At 33.6% G+C, this 17404-nt stretch overlaps 2 protein-coding genes across 2 annotated transcripts; both read right to left on the reverse strand.

The window, feature by feature from the left end:
- Positions 1-328: 328 nt before the first annotated feature.
- Positions 329-4413, reverse strand: LOC149203890 (GDSL esterase/lipase At2g42990-like). Its single transcript, XM_089400266.1, has 5 exons — positions 3896-4413; positions 3674-3804; positions 2483-2698; positions 922-1198; positions 329-798 (listed from the first exon to the last, which is right to left on the reverse strand). Exons 1-4 carry the CDS (start codon positions 4167-4169, stop codon positions 1022-1024), a joined length of 798 nt encoding a protein of 265 aa, XP_089256392.1. The 5' UTR covers positions 4170-4413; the 3' UTR covers positions 329-798; positions 922-1021.
- A 7460-nt stretch (positions 4414-11873) lies between these two features.
- Positions 11874-16322, reverse strand: LOC149203891 (GDSL esterase/lipase At1g06990-like). Its single transcript, XM_089400267.1, has 5 exons — positions 15668-16322; positions 15446-15576; positions 14254-14469; positions 12443-12719; positions 11874-12319 (listed from the first exon to the last, which is right to left on the reverse strand). The coding sequence occupies exons 1-5, from the start codon at positions 15939-15941 to the stop codon at positions 12138-12140; spliced, it is 1080 nt and encodes a 359-aa protein (XP_089256393.1). The 5' UTR covers positions 15942-16322; the 3' UTR covers positions 11874-12137.
- Positions 16323-17404: the final 1082 nt, after the last annotated feature.

Raw genomic sequence — 17404 nt, forward strand, 5'->3', positions numbered from 1 at the left:
CTAAGGAGGCGATGTTGACTGTTCGAATCTGAACAAGCTAAGGCGGTGCCTACTGCGGTGGTGATGCTTAAACGCAGTGAAATAATTAACAAAATCCACCGCGCATATATAAATATATGTATAAACTGTTATTTTAATTAATAGTTTTATTGTTTTATTTCATTTTTTTTTATATATATAATTTCAACGATTCAAAATGTTTTACCTAGAAAGTAAAATAAAGATAAAGAAAAACTTTGACGCAATTACTAAATATAAATAATTCCTTTTGAGAATTTGGATTGGCTCAAAATGCACAAACACATCACAACTCAAATTAATTTTGAACTTTGGATCAAATTCAATCTCATTCATTTTTTTATCTATAAAGAGAATCTGTTTGTTATAATATTAGCCTATTCCATCTGCAAGAATTATTCTCACACTCAATACAGCTCAATTCATACCGGAATCAACATAATTGCGATTTATTTACCGCACGCAACTTAAGCTAAACCCTAAACCAAGTCTGTTGGTTGCCTTGGGTGCACGTAGAGATGCGTGGTTAATTAAATACAATGATGGACGACATTGTAAAGCAATTCAGATCCATATCAATCTGTCAGTTTCATGGCAATTAAGCCAGGCCTGGGATGAGTACAAGTTGAGTAAGGATCTCATAACCTTTTTGTGTTGGATGACTAGCATCCCAGAATACATATTTGGACGCATCAGGACATGTCAAACTCCCCTGGTTACAGAGAGGACCCAGCTCCGTCAATCCCGTCCCACAGCATCCTCTTGCGGTTATGTCAAGTCCTGTCACAGAACCAGCACTACATATATTAAGACTACACAGTCTAAACAGCAGGCGTATAAAAAATTATTGCAGATTTGTTTTTCATGGCAATAGGGAAAGGCATGTGGGAAAAGAAAGTATACCGTAATTTTTAGGGTTGTGTATCATATCTAAAGACACGCTGTACATATCCAGATAAATGAGTTTGAGGTCTGAACGAAGACTTTGCAAGGCTGCCAACTTTCATTTTAATTTTGCGTTGAAGTCAATCGCTACCTGGTTGTCATCTTCTAAGCATCCATGTTCATCCACCGTTTTGCCTGGGGATTGCTTCAAAGCTAAAGTTCTCACTAATGGCACGCAACCCATTGGAGGGAGTGCCATGAACGCAATCCTGCGTGCACCCTCGCTGTATAGCTCCTGTTTTGTCCATAAATAGTATTAAATTTGGTTTATCAGGTTTACTTGGTTCATTAGTTAGCCAATACCACAGTATATTCAATGATTGGGAAGTTTTAAAATCCAATGAGACCGTGAAATGATAATATGAAAAGAAGGTTTTTTAATATATTTATAGAGAGAAAGTTTGTAAAATGTATTTTAATTTAATCAGAGATATAAGAGTTTCAGACCCAAAATCTCAATTTTATTTAAATATGGTGTGCAGTCCAATGAATTAAAAAATCTTAAATGTAAATGTGAAAAACATTTCTGTAAGACAATAATAATAGTTAGATAAAAATAAATGATATTTTAAGCTAATAATATAATTAAAATAAATAAATAAAATATGATTTAAAAATTTGATATAGTATTATTATACTATACAGTTTTAGCTTGATATACTATACAGCTTGAGTGGGTCTGATGGTTAAAAGCATGCGTTTCCTTGTAAGAGGTTAAAGGTTCAAAACCAGAGGGAGTAGAGTATGTATGTCTTTGTAGATTTATTATATGTTATGGGTAATGTTACATGTACTAATAATTTGCACTAATTTTGTTTTCAAATGGATATAATTTAATTGAAAAATTAAATTAAAAATTTTATAATATTTTATATAGCTCATTTAAATTAATATTAATAAATAATAAGAAGAATATTAAAATAAATTTATTATTAATAAGATTAATAATATTTATTGAGATTATAATTTATTTATTAAATTTTAAAAACTAAAAATCATTTAGATTCTATTGAAATTTTATTTTTAATGTGGAAAAAATATTAATGATTTAGTGATTATCATAATTTTAATGATTTAATAAGTTATTGGACTTTAAGAAAAGTAAATTTTAAAATTATATTTTTATATTTAAAAAACATCAAAGAAAAAAAACTCAACAGTATAGTCCTTAATATTATAACATATATTTTAAGATTGAATTTTAATTTATTATTAAAATTAATTAATTAATTAAAATTTTTAATTAATTTTTAATTATTAAATCATTTAAAAAATATATAAACAATACAATTTAAACTAAATCTTGTGCTATTAAAATAAATAAATAAATTCTAATTTTTAATTATTTTTTTATTATTAAACCAGTTAAAAAAATATATAAACTGTACAAATTAAACTAATATTAATCTTGTGTGACAAAATTTCAAAATCAAAACTTCACTTCTTATAAAATTCTAAAAATAATCTGAACAAAAAAAGAATGAACAACAGAAAAGGTAGACCCCATCCATGTACCTACCTGAATGAAATTGTCGACTACTTGCAGCAGAAAATCCTGGTAACTGTCCAACCTCATAAGTGGCCTTCGATTTGGCATGAAGTCGTTAACGCCTGTACCACACACAAACAACGCGTTGGTTATGATGGCTGACGCGTTTTCATGTCCAACGACCTTTCCCAATGCCGTTTTGTAACTCTTGAAGTACTGCACCTGCTTCCATAAAGTTAACGCAGCCTGCAAAATAACATTGTTCGATAATAAAAACATTAGGATCCAGAATACAGGCCCCGAATAAAGAAGTGATTAACCTTTTAATGAAAACATAGAGAAGCTTAAGAAGGCAGAAATTAATTTGGAATCGAGGTTTTTGTGATTAGAATTATTTACAACTTTATTCTGTAGATTTATCACATTGAAATTTTTAGTATTAGAATTAATAATGTTGCTTATTATTATCATAATGAAATTTTTAATATAAAAACGTAAAATTAATTAGTGTAATTTATTATTACTTTGTTATGATAATGAACTATATTGATCGGTTTGAAGCATAAAATTAAAAGTCTCAACATTATGAATCAAGATAATAAGCGGCCCTGATTAGTTCGAAACATAATCACTAAAAAAATTCAATATTAATCAAGAAAATGAAGGCCAAAAAAATAATGGCTAATCATAGTCAGGATAATAACTAATAAAAAGCATTCTTTCCAACACCTCTCCTATGAGCACATATACAAAGAACTGAACAATATTGCTGACATACTCTCCAAAAGAGGAGTAATAGGAACATTTGGGGTCATTCACTATGCGACATACAAGCAAGACAAGAAGATTGATACTGGCAGTATTCATATTTCCTAATAAATACTTCTTAATTTCTACTTTTTACTTATTTTTAGCTTTGGCAATATGTTTTCATTAAGGAGTAATAATGTTTGCAATCTGTTTTTGTTTTTTGGAATTAGATGAAGGTTTGGTAATTATTGCAATCTGTTTTTTGGAAGTCGAATCACATGTTAATGTAAGAATCAGGTAGAGCTGTAGTTTCTTTTGATTCTGGAACATATGCTAATGTAAGAGATAGGTTGAAATATCTATTTTTTTGTAAAACTCAGGATGAGCAGAAAAGACAGCCTATTTTTAATATATAAAAGACAGCCTATTTTTCTTATGAAAACAAAAAAAAAAAAACTAATTAGCACATACAGATCCCTCGGCGGTGGCATTATCAAACCCAGATCCCGCTGAAGCAAAGCATACACCCGAGACTAGGTCTTGGGAAGTCAGCGCAGGGTCTAAATATGCTGGCAATGTCTCCTTCAGTCCCAATGCTGCAGCTGTACAAGTACTAGCAACATAAATTTAATGGCGATTCATAGAACTTTACAGTAGGGTTTTCTGTTTTGAGAATTCTATGGACGGACTTACAGAGAAAATCCGTTGCTAATTTTCCATTAGAAAACCTTCCGGTTGGTTTATGGTCGGTAAAATCCCGCCCGTAAGGAACATGGTCGCCCTTTGTTGGGGTTACAATATAGTCGTTGTTGCCTGCATCCACGGTCGAGTCCCCAAATACAAACAGAGCGGACACCTTTGGCGGGCTTGCTATTTCGGACGCTTCGCCATAGAAAATGAAGAATGCGAGAAGTATTGAGCAGGGGATGAACAGGTTGAAGGATTTAGCAAGCAACACCAACGCCATTATACAGTTATAGAGTAGCAACGGCGTTAGACATTGAAGGGATTCAAATTCCAAATGGCATTTATAGGTGGCAGAATCGCAAATAGCAGTGCCAGTCTGGAGAAACTTGTAGAGCCCAGCGGTGCTAAGACAATTAGACTGCCTCAAAGTCTCACAATGTCATGTGCGTCGGCGCGATCCAGCAGTGCTGAGAGAATTAGAGTGGCCGCAGAGTCGCAAAATGTCGGGCATTTTCGGAATATTTTTGGATGCTATGGATATGGTCGGAATATTTTTGGATGCTATGGATATGGTCATGTAGCTTTCTGATGCGGAATATTCTAGAAATTCACAATAAACTTAAACTCACTACAAAATGTTATGGGCATCTCAGGAAGCTCTCCCTAGAAGTGGGTGTAGCACTCATCTTATTATTGGAGATTAAAATAACGAGCGTTGAGATTTTAAGTATGAGTAGTGTAAATATTAGATGTTTTCTGGTTTTTATTAGAATGCGGTAATTTTTTTAGTCAAATGGTTTTTCAACTGTATAGATAGATTCAATTCCACGCTTTAAAAAACACAAAAGATCGGGAACATAACTCAAACTCCCTAACAGATTCAAACAAATATCTAATAAATTCTAAAAAAAATTAAACCAAAAAATAAACCCGGAAAAACTCCAAAACTTCCGACCCTCCATCCTTTACGTAACCCAATTGGATGAATTTGTGACCCACGTTGTTTTATGTCTGTAATACAAAGTGGTAAAATAATGATCTCTCATTGACTTTATATCATTGCGTGTCTGTACCTGTCTGTGTCAGAGAGTAAAGCATAGGAAATAAGATCGATACAACCTAGAAAAATCTCGATGCTTCATTAAATAGATTTCACTGCGCGGACAGAAGGTGGATGCCAGATCTTCCTTAGTAAGTGGTTCGGGACAGGATGACCAATCAAATTGAAGTCTTCGTGTGTTTTTATATACCACGCATTAAGGATGGGTTCAAATTTTCATATCAGCCACGTATATCGCACTTCCAACCTCATTATCGATAATAACTGGCTAAAAAAAATTAAGGAAATCTCTTAATATGCAAAATATATCTAACACCGTATAGAAATTTCTACTGGTTGGACTACACCAGTAAATTTGGTATAAGACTTTGAGATATCTCATCAAATTTGACAACATTTAGTTTGAAAATATTGCTTTATATTTTATTAAATTATAAAGAATTCTGAAATATTGAAGTTATCCTTTTCAAGGTAAATTAAGAGAGATATGTGTTTTACAAATCTCTGTATAAAAATTTAAAAATAAATGATTTAAAAGTAGATAATATATTTAAAAATTTAAAAATAAATGATTTAAAAGTAGATAATATATTAAGAGGAGACTTGGAAAGTTCCAAAACACCTAGAGCAATATTACTAATAAGCAAATTAAAAAGTTTGGAAAATAACAATTAAACTTAAACTCTTTTACAGGGGTCATGAATTCCACTATATGTAACTATTATGATGGTAATACTTGGAATTAATGGCCACCTGTCTTCCAAACATTTTTTCCTAGTGATAGACATAATTTATTAAATTCTCATGTGGGGTGGGCATATACCGGCCTTTGGTGGTTGTACTGTTTGACTTGCAGGTTTATGATGGTTGTTAATTATTATTTAAACTTATGCACACCGATGGTGGCTTGAAGAACCCTCTTTTTCTTCATATTTCTCATCATAATTTTACATACGATCTTGTAACAAATTACAAACCACAGGAAATTCGCTCCTCGCTAACCACTCAGGTGCTGACCTCTCCATAGGGAATTTGTTCGATGCAATGTTACATACACCTTTGCGCTCCAACTCCTATGCTGACAAAATATTGACTCGGGTTGCTTGTCACACATTCTACGCCGCTCCAACTCCACACACACTTTCACATTGCAAGGGCTTCCACCTGCTCACAATTTCTTTTTGATGTTAGCATAAATTTCCCTTGCCAGCACACTATTATGACCTTCACCATTGTCTTTGACCTGGGAAGTAACCCTAGATGGGTCAATACTAAAACAAGCATATTTCTCCGCATATTCATCTAGTAAATTCAACGAAGGAGAGCCTTCTTCCGCTTTAAATAAGAGGACATAATTTAATGTTTCCGAGATATTGTCCCTATCAGCTACAGAATGAGGCACCTCAACTAGGAAAGAATAGCGAAACTCAAAAAATTTCACGAGGGACACAAACTTGGTAATAGTGTTGGAAACGCAGAGGAGACAAAGCATAAATTCACACATAAAACACGAGCGGATCACTAAACATGATGATTACAATGAAACTGGTGAAGGGTATTTATCCTTTTCGACTAATGACTCGTCTTGACATGCATGCACATGCAGCCAAACATCTATCACTTAACTTGACTTGACTAACACTCAAATACTTAATCACTCAATCACTCAGTTAACTAACTCTCTATGTTTAGCTAACTCCTCATGCACGAGTAATTATCTTATTTTAACACTCCCCCTTAATTACGACTTCTAAACTAAAACATGACTCATGACAACTAAAACATGCTTGCTGGTCTATGTCTCAGCTAGGCTTACAACACCTAAGTTTCTTCTATAAAACTCAAACACATCTTGTGCTAATGACGTAGTAAATATATCAGCCAATTGATCACTAGATTTATAAGGCTTCAAATGAACTTCTCCATTGCTCAAAAGTTCTCTAATAAAGTGATATCTAGTATCAATATGCTTGCTCTTATGATGAAACACACTATTCTTGGATAATGCAATCGCTGAGGTGTTGTCACAATATATAGTTGTTGATCCTTGTTATTTCTGCTTGAGTCCATCAAATACTCTTCTTAACCACATTGCTTGACATGTTGCTGATGTTACTGCTACATATTCTGCTTCTGCTGACGAAAGTGTCACAATGGGCTGCTTCTTAGATGCCCATGAAATCACACCTGAACCAAGATGGAACACAAAACCAAAAGTGCTCTTTCTATCATCCAAACTGCCTGCAAAATCACTATCAGTGTATCCAATCAAATCTTTATTTTCTATGCTTGCATACATTATGCCACAATCTCTAGTTCCTACTATGTATCTCAGAATTATTTTTCCTGCACTCTAATGTGTGTCTTTTGGAGTCTCCATAAATCTGGAAATCAAACTCACTCCTTGCATGATATCCGATCTTGTAGCTGTGAGATACATGAGGCTTCCAACCAATCTTTTGAATAGAGTTGGATTGACATATGATCCTTCATCATCCTTGCTTAACTTTGTACCTGTTGCAACTGGTGTAGGAATAGGTTTTCAATTTTCCATCCTGAATATTTTCAACAAACCTTTGGAATATTTATTTTGACAAATAAAAATTCCTTTTTCAGATTGCTGAATATATATTCCAAGAAAATATTTCATGAGACCAAGATTTGTCATCTCAAATTCTTTCATCATGGATGCTTTAAATTCATCTATCTCAAAATCACCTATAAAAATCATGTCATCAACATATAAGCAAACAATCAAAATTTGTCCATGCTCATTTACCTTTGTGTACAAGGTAGGTTCAATGTTGCTTCTGCAAAATCCATTCTTGATCATGTAGCTGTCAATTCTGCTATACCAAGCTCTAGGTGCTTGCTTCAGTCCATAGAGCACTTTCTTCAACCTGTAAACTTTCTCTTCATTACTTTCGACTTCATATCGTGGGGCCTGCTGCAAATAAATGTCTTCTTCTAGAATTCCATTCAAGAAGGTTGATTTCACATCCATCTGATATACTTTCCACTTGTTCTGAGTTGTTGTGGCTAGAAATGCTCTTACAGTGTCCAATCTGGCTACTAGAGAAAACGTTTCTCCAAAGTCTATTCCCGGGTGCTGCAAGAATCATTTTTCTACAAGTCTTGCTTTAAGTTTGTTAATTTCATCCTTTTCATTCAACTTTGTCTTGTACACCCACTTCGCACCAATGAGATTTTTGTCCTTTGGTAAATCAACCAAATCCCATGTATCATTCTTTTCAATAGCTTCAATTTATTCATCCATGGCTTGCACCTAATTTTCATCTCTGATTTCTTCTTCAAACGAAGAAAGTTGGAATAACAATGCAAAATTTGAACTAACATCAAAATCATCATAAATATCTTTCAGACTTCTCATCTTTCTCTTACCATTGCTTGATTCTTCACTTGATTGATTATTGGGAGAATCTTGATCTGTTGATTTGCTTGAAAATCCATGCTACTCTGAAAATCTTGGAGTCCTTATTGGTGTGTCTCTGTTTGGTGTCTTCACCTGTGATTCTTGCTGCTCCTTTTATGCTACATCATCTTCTTCCATCAGTGGCACTTGTGCATTAACTGTTTTGTCTACAATTCCATTCCATGACTCTTGTTCTTTGAACACAACATCTATGCTAATTATGGTATTCTTTGTGACAGGGTTATACAATTTGTAAGCTTTTGATTGCTCGCTATAACCAGTGAATATGCATTTTTCACTTTTATCATCCAATTTGCCTCTTCGCTCCTTAGGCACGTGTGCATAAGCTACACATCCAAATACTCTGAGATGAGATACACTGCAATACATACCTGACCATGCTTGTTCTGGTACTATGTTCATCACACTTTGTAGGAGATCTATTGATCACATAAATAACACATGCAACTACTTCTGCCCAATACTCATTAGACAAGTTTCTGCCTTTCAACGTGCTTCTTACCATGTTCATAAGTGTCCTATTCTTTCTCTCTACTACACCATTCTGCTACGGTGTGTACCTGGTTGTAAACTGTCTTTTGATTCCATGTTGTTTGCAATAATCATGGAATGCCTTTGAGTCATATTCTCCACCACGATCTAACCTCAATACCTTGATCTGTCGATCAAGAGGTTTCTTTGCTCTGTATGCAACTCCCTTTGGAAAACTTTCACGGTGTTGCTTTCCCAATATGCAACACTCATAGGTACTAGCAAGTTCTTTGATGGGAGGTAATCCTCTGACCATCTATTTCTGTTGTAACAATCTTAAACCAGAAAAGTGCAAGTGTCCAAATCGAAAGTGCCATAACTAATAATCATCAGAACATGCAACTGTAAAAGAACTAACCTGATCATTGTAATTCATAACTAGAGGAAAGAGTATGTTCCTCGTCATCTGCACTTTTGCTATCAGTTGCTTGCTTCGGGGCTTGTCATATATAACACATTCTTGACCTTGAAAGATAACTCGGTATCCTTTCTGTGTCAATTGACCAACACTTATCAAATTATGTTTGAGACTAGAAACATAATATACCTTTAATATTGTGTTCGGCTCCCCATGCTTGGTTAGAATGTTGACCACTCCTTTGCCATCTAGTTCCACAGTCTTGTTAGTCGCCAACTTTACCTCTGTTTTCACAGATTGATCGAAATTTGCAACCAAATCCTTGTTTCCTGTCATGTGGTTACTGGAACCACTGTCTAACAGCCACTCATTAGCAAAAGGTTCATGCATGGTATGGCAAGCTAGGAACATGGAGTTAGTACTCTCTGTAGTGACATTAGCTCTCTGGTTCCCTTGATCAGCTATCTTCTTCCTGCAATCATGAGCATAATGACCAAATTTATTGCAGTAATAACATCTCACCTTTGATTTATCAACTCTTTGATTATTATTGAAGCTTCTGTAGTTGCTTCCACTTGCATGTTCCTGCTCTTCCCGGCCATCTTTGTGACCACCATACCTTTCGCTTCATCCTCTACCTCTCATTCTACTTCTGCCTCAACCTCTGTCTCTAGAAATAGAAACCCGAATTTTGAAAGCAGTCTCTAAAGTGGAATCCTTATTTCTGTCTATCCTTGCCTCATATGATAGAAGTGATCCCATCAGCTCATCAACTGTCAATGATGCCAAATCCTTGGCTTCTTCTATGGTTGCTACCACAACATCAAATTTGGTAGAAGAATATCTGAGGACCTTCTCAACCTTTGTTTGATCTTTAATCTCTTCACCATAAATTTTTAACTGATTTACGACAGTTATGACCTGATTCATGAACAAATCGATGTCCTTGGTCTGCTTCATCTGCAGACTTTCAAACTCTCTCCTAGTATTCTGCAACTTAACGATATTGACTTTGGACATACCTATATAATTTTTCACCAAAGTATGCCATGCTACTTTTGCTGAAGACGTGATCATAATCTTCTGGAACACTGCTCGGTCCACTCACTGTTGGATAAGTTGCAACGCTTGTGCATTCTTCTTCTTGTCTGTGTTGTATTGTTTTCTCTTTGCATTACTGAGAGCTCGTGCTTCTGCTTCATCCTTAGGTTCTGAAAACCCAAACGATACATAATCCCAGACATCATGTGCATGCAACTTGGTCACCATCTTAATGGCCCACACATCATAATCCTTCCATGTAGGAGCCGGAAATTTGAAAAAATCATCTTTCTTCAAAAATACCTTTTTGAAAAAACCTTAAATTTCTCCTTTGTAAAACTCTTTTTCAAAAAAAATACTGCTTTCAATAAAACCCTAAAATAAAAAAAAGAAAAAAGAAAAAGAAATTAAAAAAAAAAACCTTTTTAAAAAATCTGTTAATTATCTTTCATATATAAAAGAAATCTTTTTAAAAAAAAAACTGGATATATATAAAAAACAATAAAACCTTAAGCTTCACGATTTTTTTTTTGGGTGAAGCCTTAATAAAATCAATCATAGAAAGTCCCACTTAACATTGAACACAACGCATGTTACGAATTTATGTCGTTGAGTTAAGTGGTCTTACACGTGAACGCTCGTCTCGTCATGACTCACTCGCCACTCGCAGACACACTTCTCTTCTATAGCTTAGCTGATTTCAAACAATCGATTGAATGTGAAGTAGCTTCTAGCACGTCCGTAACACAGCTTAATGAGCCACACAACAATTAGCTCCGCATACTGCATATTACTCTGCCCGAAAATGTCCGACACTTGTGCTTATACAGCACTCCTCCACAACACTCTTCATGAGTAAAATGACAAGCAGAAAAATGCGGCTACAACTGTCATCAATCGATGGACAAGAAAACATCTCAAAGTATCAACTGTACTCATCCCTACGCCCTCCCGTGAGGGAGTAGGCCTAGGGCCGACTTTCATACCAATTGAAAGAAACATATTACAACAAGAAGACAATACAATAAACTGGAGCTACACCTGCAAAATTAACATATCAAAAACCGATAGTGGGATCTTTGAACTCTGGTTGAGCATGTATATTTATATCAGAATTTAAGTCGGGTACATTCATTAAAATATTGAATTTTCCAGGCGGCGCTGCCCCTTCATTTCTGAATAAGCTAAGGAGGCGATGTTGACTGTTCGAATCTGAGCAAGCTAAGGCGGTGCCTACTGCGGTGGTGATGCTTAAACGCAGTGAAATAATTAACAAAATCCACCGCGCATATATAAATATATGTATAAACTGTTATTTTAATTAATAATTTTATTGTTTCGTTTTATTTTATTTTATTTTTATTTTTTATTTGAACGATTCAAAATGTTTACCTAGAAAGTAAAATAAAGATAAAGAAAAACTTTGACGCAATTACTAAATATAAATAATCCCTTTTGAGAATTTGGATTGGTTCAAAATGCACAAACACATCAAAATTCAAAATTACTTTTGAACTTTGGATCAAATTCAATCTCATTCATTTTTTAATCTATAAAGAGAATCTGTTTGTTATAATATTAGCCTATTCCATGTGCAAGAATTATTCTCACACTCAATACAGCTCAATTCACACCGGAATCAACATAATTGCGATTTATTTACCGCACGCAACTTAAGCTAAACCCTAAACCCAGTCTGTTGGTTGCCTAGGTTGCACGTAGAGATGCGTGGTTAATTAAATACAATGATGGACGACATTGTAAAGCAATTCAGATCCATATCAATCTCTCAGTTTCATGGCAATTAAGCCAGGCCTGGGATGAGTACAAGTTGAGTAAGGATCTCATAACCTTTTTGTGTTGGATGACTAGCATCCCAGAATACATATTTGGACGCATCAGGACATGTCAAACTCCCCTGGTTACAGAGAGGACCCAGCTCCGTCAATCCCGTCCCACAGCATCCTCTTGCGGTTATGTCAAGTCCTGTCACAGAACCAGCACTACATATATTAAGACTACACAGTCTAAACAGCAGGCGTATAAAAAATTATTGCAGATTTGTTTTTCATGGCAATAGGGAAAGGCATGTGGGAAAAGAAAGTATACCGTATTTTTTAGGGTTGTGTATCATATCTAAAGACACGCTGTACATATCCAGATAAATGAGTTTGAGGTCTGAACGAAGACTTTGCAAGGCTGCCAACTTTGATTTTAATTTTGCGTTGAAGTCAATCGCCACCTGGTTCTCATCTTCTAAGCATCCATGTTCATCCACCGTTTTGCCTGGGGATTGCTTCAAAGCTAAAGTTCTCAATAATGGCACGCAACCCATTGGAGGGAGTGCCATGAACGCAATCCTGCGTGCACCCTCGCTGTATAGCTCCTGCTTTGTCCATAAATAGTATTAAATTTGGTTTATCGGGTTTACTTGGTTCATAAGTTAGCCAATACCACAGTATATTCAATGATTGGGAAGTTTTAAAATCCAATGAGACCGTGAAATGATAATATGAAAAGAAGGTTTTTTAATATATTTACAGAGAGAAAGTTTGTAAAATGTATTTTAATTTAATCAGAGATATAAGAGTTTCAGACCCAAAATCTCAATTTTATTTAAATATGGTGTGCAGTCCAATGAATTAAAAAATCTTAAAAGTAAATGTGAAAAACATTTCCTTAAGACAATAATAATAGTTAGATAAAGATAAATGATATTTTAAGCTAATAATAAAATTAAAATAAATAAATAAAATATGATTTAAAAATTTGATATAGTATTATTATGCTATACAGTTTCAGAAATAAATAAAATATGATTTAAAAATTTGATATAGTATTATTATGCTATACAGTTTCAGTCTGATATATTATACAGTTTGAGTGGGTCTAATGGTTAAGAACATGTGTTTTCTCGTAAGAGGTCAAAGGTTCAAAACCAGAGGGGTATAGCATGTATGCCTTTGTAGATTTAGCAGTCAAGTCTCTGTGCAAAGGTGGGAAGAGTCCCTCATCCCACAAACAAGGGGATCTCATAAACCAATTTGGTGTCTGGCTTGGCTCTCACCTTAAAAATAGATATTGCTATTATAATTTTTTTGAAAATAATATTTTAAATATTAAATACACATTAGTAAATTAGTAATTGGTTCAGCTTCTTATATGTTATGGGTAGTGTTACATGTACTAATAATTTGCACTAATTTTGTTTTCAAATGGATATAAGTTAATTGGAAAGTTAAATTGAAAATTTTAAAATATTTTATATAGCTCATTTAAATTAATATTAATAAATAATAAGAAGAATATTAAAATAAATTTATTATTAATAAGGTTAATAATATTTATTGAGATTATAATTTATTTATTAAATTTTAAAAACTAAAAATCATTTAGATTCTATTGAAATTTTATTTTTAATGTGGAAAAAATATTAATGATTTACTGATTATCATATTTTTAATAATTTAATATGTTATTGGACTTTAGAAAAGCAAAAATAAGAAATTTTAAAATTATATTTTTATATTTAAAAAATATGAAAGAAAAAAAACTCAATAGTATAGTCCTTAATATTATAACATATATTTTAAGATTGAATTTTAATTTATTATTAAAATAAATAAATAAATTAAAATTTTTAATTAATTTTTTATTATTAAATCATTTAAAAAATATATAAACAATACAATTTAAACTAAATCTTGTGTTATTAAAATAAATAAATAAATTCTAATTTTTAATTATTTTTTTATTATTAAACCAGTTAAAAAAATATATAAACTGTACAAATTAAACTAATATTAATCTTGTGTGACAAAATTTCAAAATCAAAACTTCACTTCTTATAAAATTCTAAAAACAATCTGAACAAAAAAAGAATGAAGAACAGAAAAGGTAGACCCCATCCATGTACCTACCTGAATGAAATTGTCGACTACTTGCAGCAGAAAATCCTGGTAACTGTCCAACCTCATAAGTGGCCTTCGATTTGGCAGAAAGTCGTTAACGCCTGTGCCACACACAAACAACGCGTTGGTTATGATGGCTGACGCGTTTTCATCTCCAACGATTTTTCCCAATGCCGTTTTGTAACTCTTGAAGTACTGCACCTGCTTCCATAAAGTTAACGCAGCCTGCAAAATAACATTGTTCGATAATAAAAACATTAGGATCCAGAATACAGGCCCCGAATAAAGAAGTGATTAACCTTTTAATGAAAACATAGAGAAGCTTAAGAAGGCAGAAATTAATTTGGAATCGAGGTTTTTGTGATTAGAATTATTTACAACTTTATTCTGTAGATTTATCACTTTGAAATTTTTAGTATTAGAATTAATAATGTTGTTTATTATTATCATAATGAAATTTTTAATATAAAAACATAAAATTGATCACTGTAATTTATTATTATTTTGTTATGATAATGAACTATATTGATTAGTTTGAAGCATAAAATTAAAAGTCTCAACATTATGAATCAAGATAATAGCGGCCCTGATTAGTTCGAAACATAATCACTGAAAAAAATTCAATATTAATCAAGAAAATGAAGCCGAAAAAGATAATGGCTAATCATAGTCAGGATAATAACTAATAAAAAGCATTCTTTCCAACACATCTCCTATGAGCACATATACAAAAAACTGAACAATATTGCTGACATACTTTCCAAAAGAGGAGTAATAGGAACATTTGTGGTCATTCACTATGCGACATAAAAGCAAGACAACAAGATTGATACTGGCAGTATTCAAATTTCCTAATAAATACTTCTTAATTTCTACTTTTTACTTATTTTTAGCTTTGGCAATATGTTTTCATTAAGGGGTAATAATGACTGCAATCTGTTTTTTTTTTTGGGAATTAGATGAAGGTTTAGTAATTATTGCAATCTGTCTTTTGGAAGTCGAATCACATGTTAATGTAAGAAGCAGGTAGATCTGTAGTTTCTTTTGATTCTGGAACCTATGCTAATGTAAGAGATAGGTTGAAATATCTATTTTTTTTGTAAGACTCAGGATGAGCAGAAAAGACAGCCTATTTTTAATATATAAAAGACAGCCTATTTTTCTTATGAAAAAAAAAAAAAAAAAACTAATTAGCACATACAGATCCCTCGGCGGTGGCATTATCAAACCCAGATCCCGCTGAAGCAAAGCATACACCCGTGATTAGGTCTTGGGAAGTCAGCGCAGGGTCTAAATATGCTGGCAATGTCTCCTTCAGTCCCAATGCTGCAGCTGTACAAGTACTAGCAACATAAATTTAATGGCGATTCATAGAACTTCACAGTAGGGTTTTCTGTTTTGAGAATTCTATGGACAGACTTACAGAGAAAATCCGTTGCTAATTTGCCATTAGAAAACCTTCCGGTTGGTTTATGGTCGGTAAAATCCCGTCCGTAAGGAACATGGTCGCCCTTTGTTGGGGTTACAATATAGTTGTTGTTGCCTGCATCCACGGTCGAGTCCCCAAATACAAACAGAGCGGACACGTTTGGCGGGCTTGCTATTTCGGACGCTTCGCCATAGAAAATGAAGAATGCGAGAAGTATTGAGCAGGGAATGAACAGGTTGAAGGATTTTGCAAGCAACACCAACGCCATTATACAGTTATAGAGTAGCAACGGCGTGAGACATTGAAGGGATTCAAATTCCAAATGGCATTTATAGGTGGCAGAATCGCAAATAGCAGTGCCAGTCTGGAGAAACTTGTACAGCCCGGCGGTGCTAAGACAATTAGACTGCCTCAAAGTCTCGCAATGTCATGTGCGTCGGCGCGATCCAGCAGTGCTGAGAGAATTAGAGTGGCCGCAGAGTCGCAAAATGTCGGGCATTTTCGGAATATTTTTGGATGCTATGGATATGGTCGGAATATTTTTGGATGCTATGGATATGGTCGAGTCAATTATTTCATGTAGCTTTCTGATCCGGAATATTCTAGAAATTCACAATAAACTTAAACTCACTACAAATGTTATGGGCATCTCAGGAAGCTCTCCCTTAGAAGTGGATGTAGCACTCATCTTATTATTGGAGATTAAAATAACGAGCTTTGAGACTTTAAGTATGAGCAGTGTAATTATTAGATGTTTTCTGGTTTTTATTAGAGTGCGGTAATTTTTTTAGTCAAATGGTTTTTCAACTGTATAGATAGATTCAATTCCACGCTTTAAAAAACTCAAAAGATTGGGAACATAACTCAAACTCCCTAACAGATTCCAACAAATATCTAATAAATTCTAAGCAAATTAAACCAAAAAATAAACCCGGAAAAACTCCAAAACTTCCCACCCTCCATCCTTTACGTAACCCAATTGGATGAATTTGTGACCCACGTTGTTTTATGTCTGTAGTACAAAGTGGTAAAATAATGATCTCTCATTGACTTTATATCATTGCGTGTCTGTACCTGTCTGTGTCAGAGAGTAAGGCATAGGAAATAAGATCGATACAACCTAGAAAAATCTCGATGCTTCATTAAATAGATTTCACTGCGCGGACAGAAGGTGGATGCCAGATCTTCCTTAGTAAGTGGTTCGGGACATGATGATCTTTGTGTGTTTTTATATACCACACATTAAGTATGCGTTGAAATTTTCATATCAGCCACGTATATCGCACTTCCAACCTCACGATCGATAACAACTAGCTAATTTTGTTTTAAGGAAACCTCTTAATATGCAAAATATATCTAAACACCGTATATAAATTTCTACTTGTTGGACTACACCAGTAAATTCGGTATAAGACTTTGAGATATCTCATCAAATTCGACAACCTTAAGTTTGAAAATATTGCTTTATATTTGATTAAATTATAAAGAATTCTGAAACATTGAAGTTATCCTTTTCAAGATAAATTAAAAGAGATACGTGTTTTGATGTTTGTATAAATATTTAAAAAAAAATTATTTAAAAGTAAATTATAAATTAAGAGGAGACTTGGAAAGTTCCAAAACATTTAAAGCAATATTACTAATAAGCAAATTAAAAAGCTAACACTTAAATTTAAACTTTGTCAGAGGGCGTGATGAATTTATCTATATGTAACTATTATGATGGTAATG

The sequence above is a fragment of the Pinus tabuliformis genome, chromosome 2_1 (assembly GCF_031772625.1).
Source record: "Pinus tabuliformis cultivar Carrire ecotype Pingquan chromosome 2_1, CPIR1, whole genome shotgun sequence".
Lineage (NCBI taxonomy): Eukaryota > Viridiplantae > Streptophyta > Pinopsida > Pinales > Pinaceae > Pinus > Pinus tabuliformis.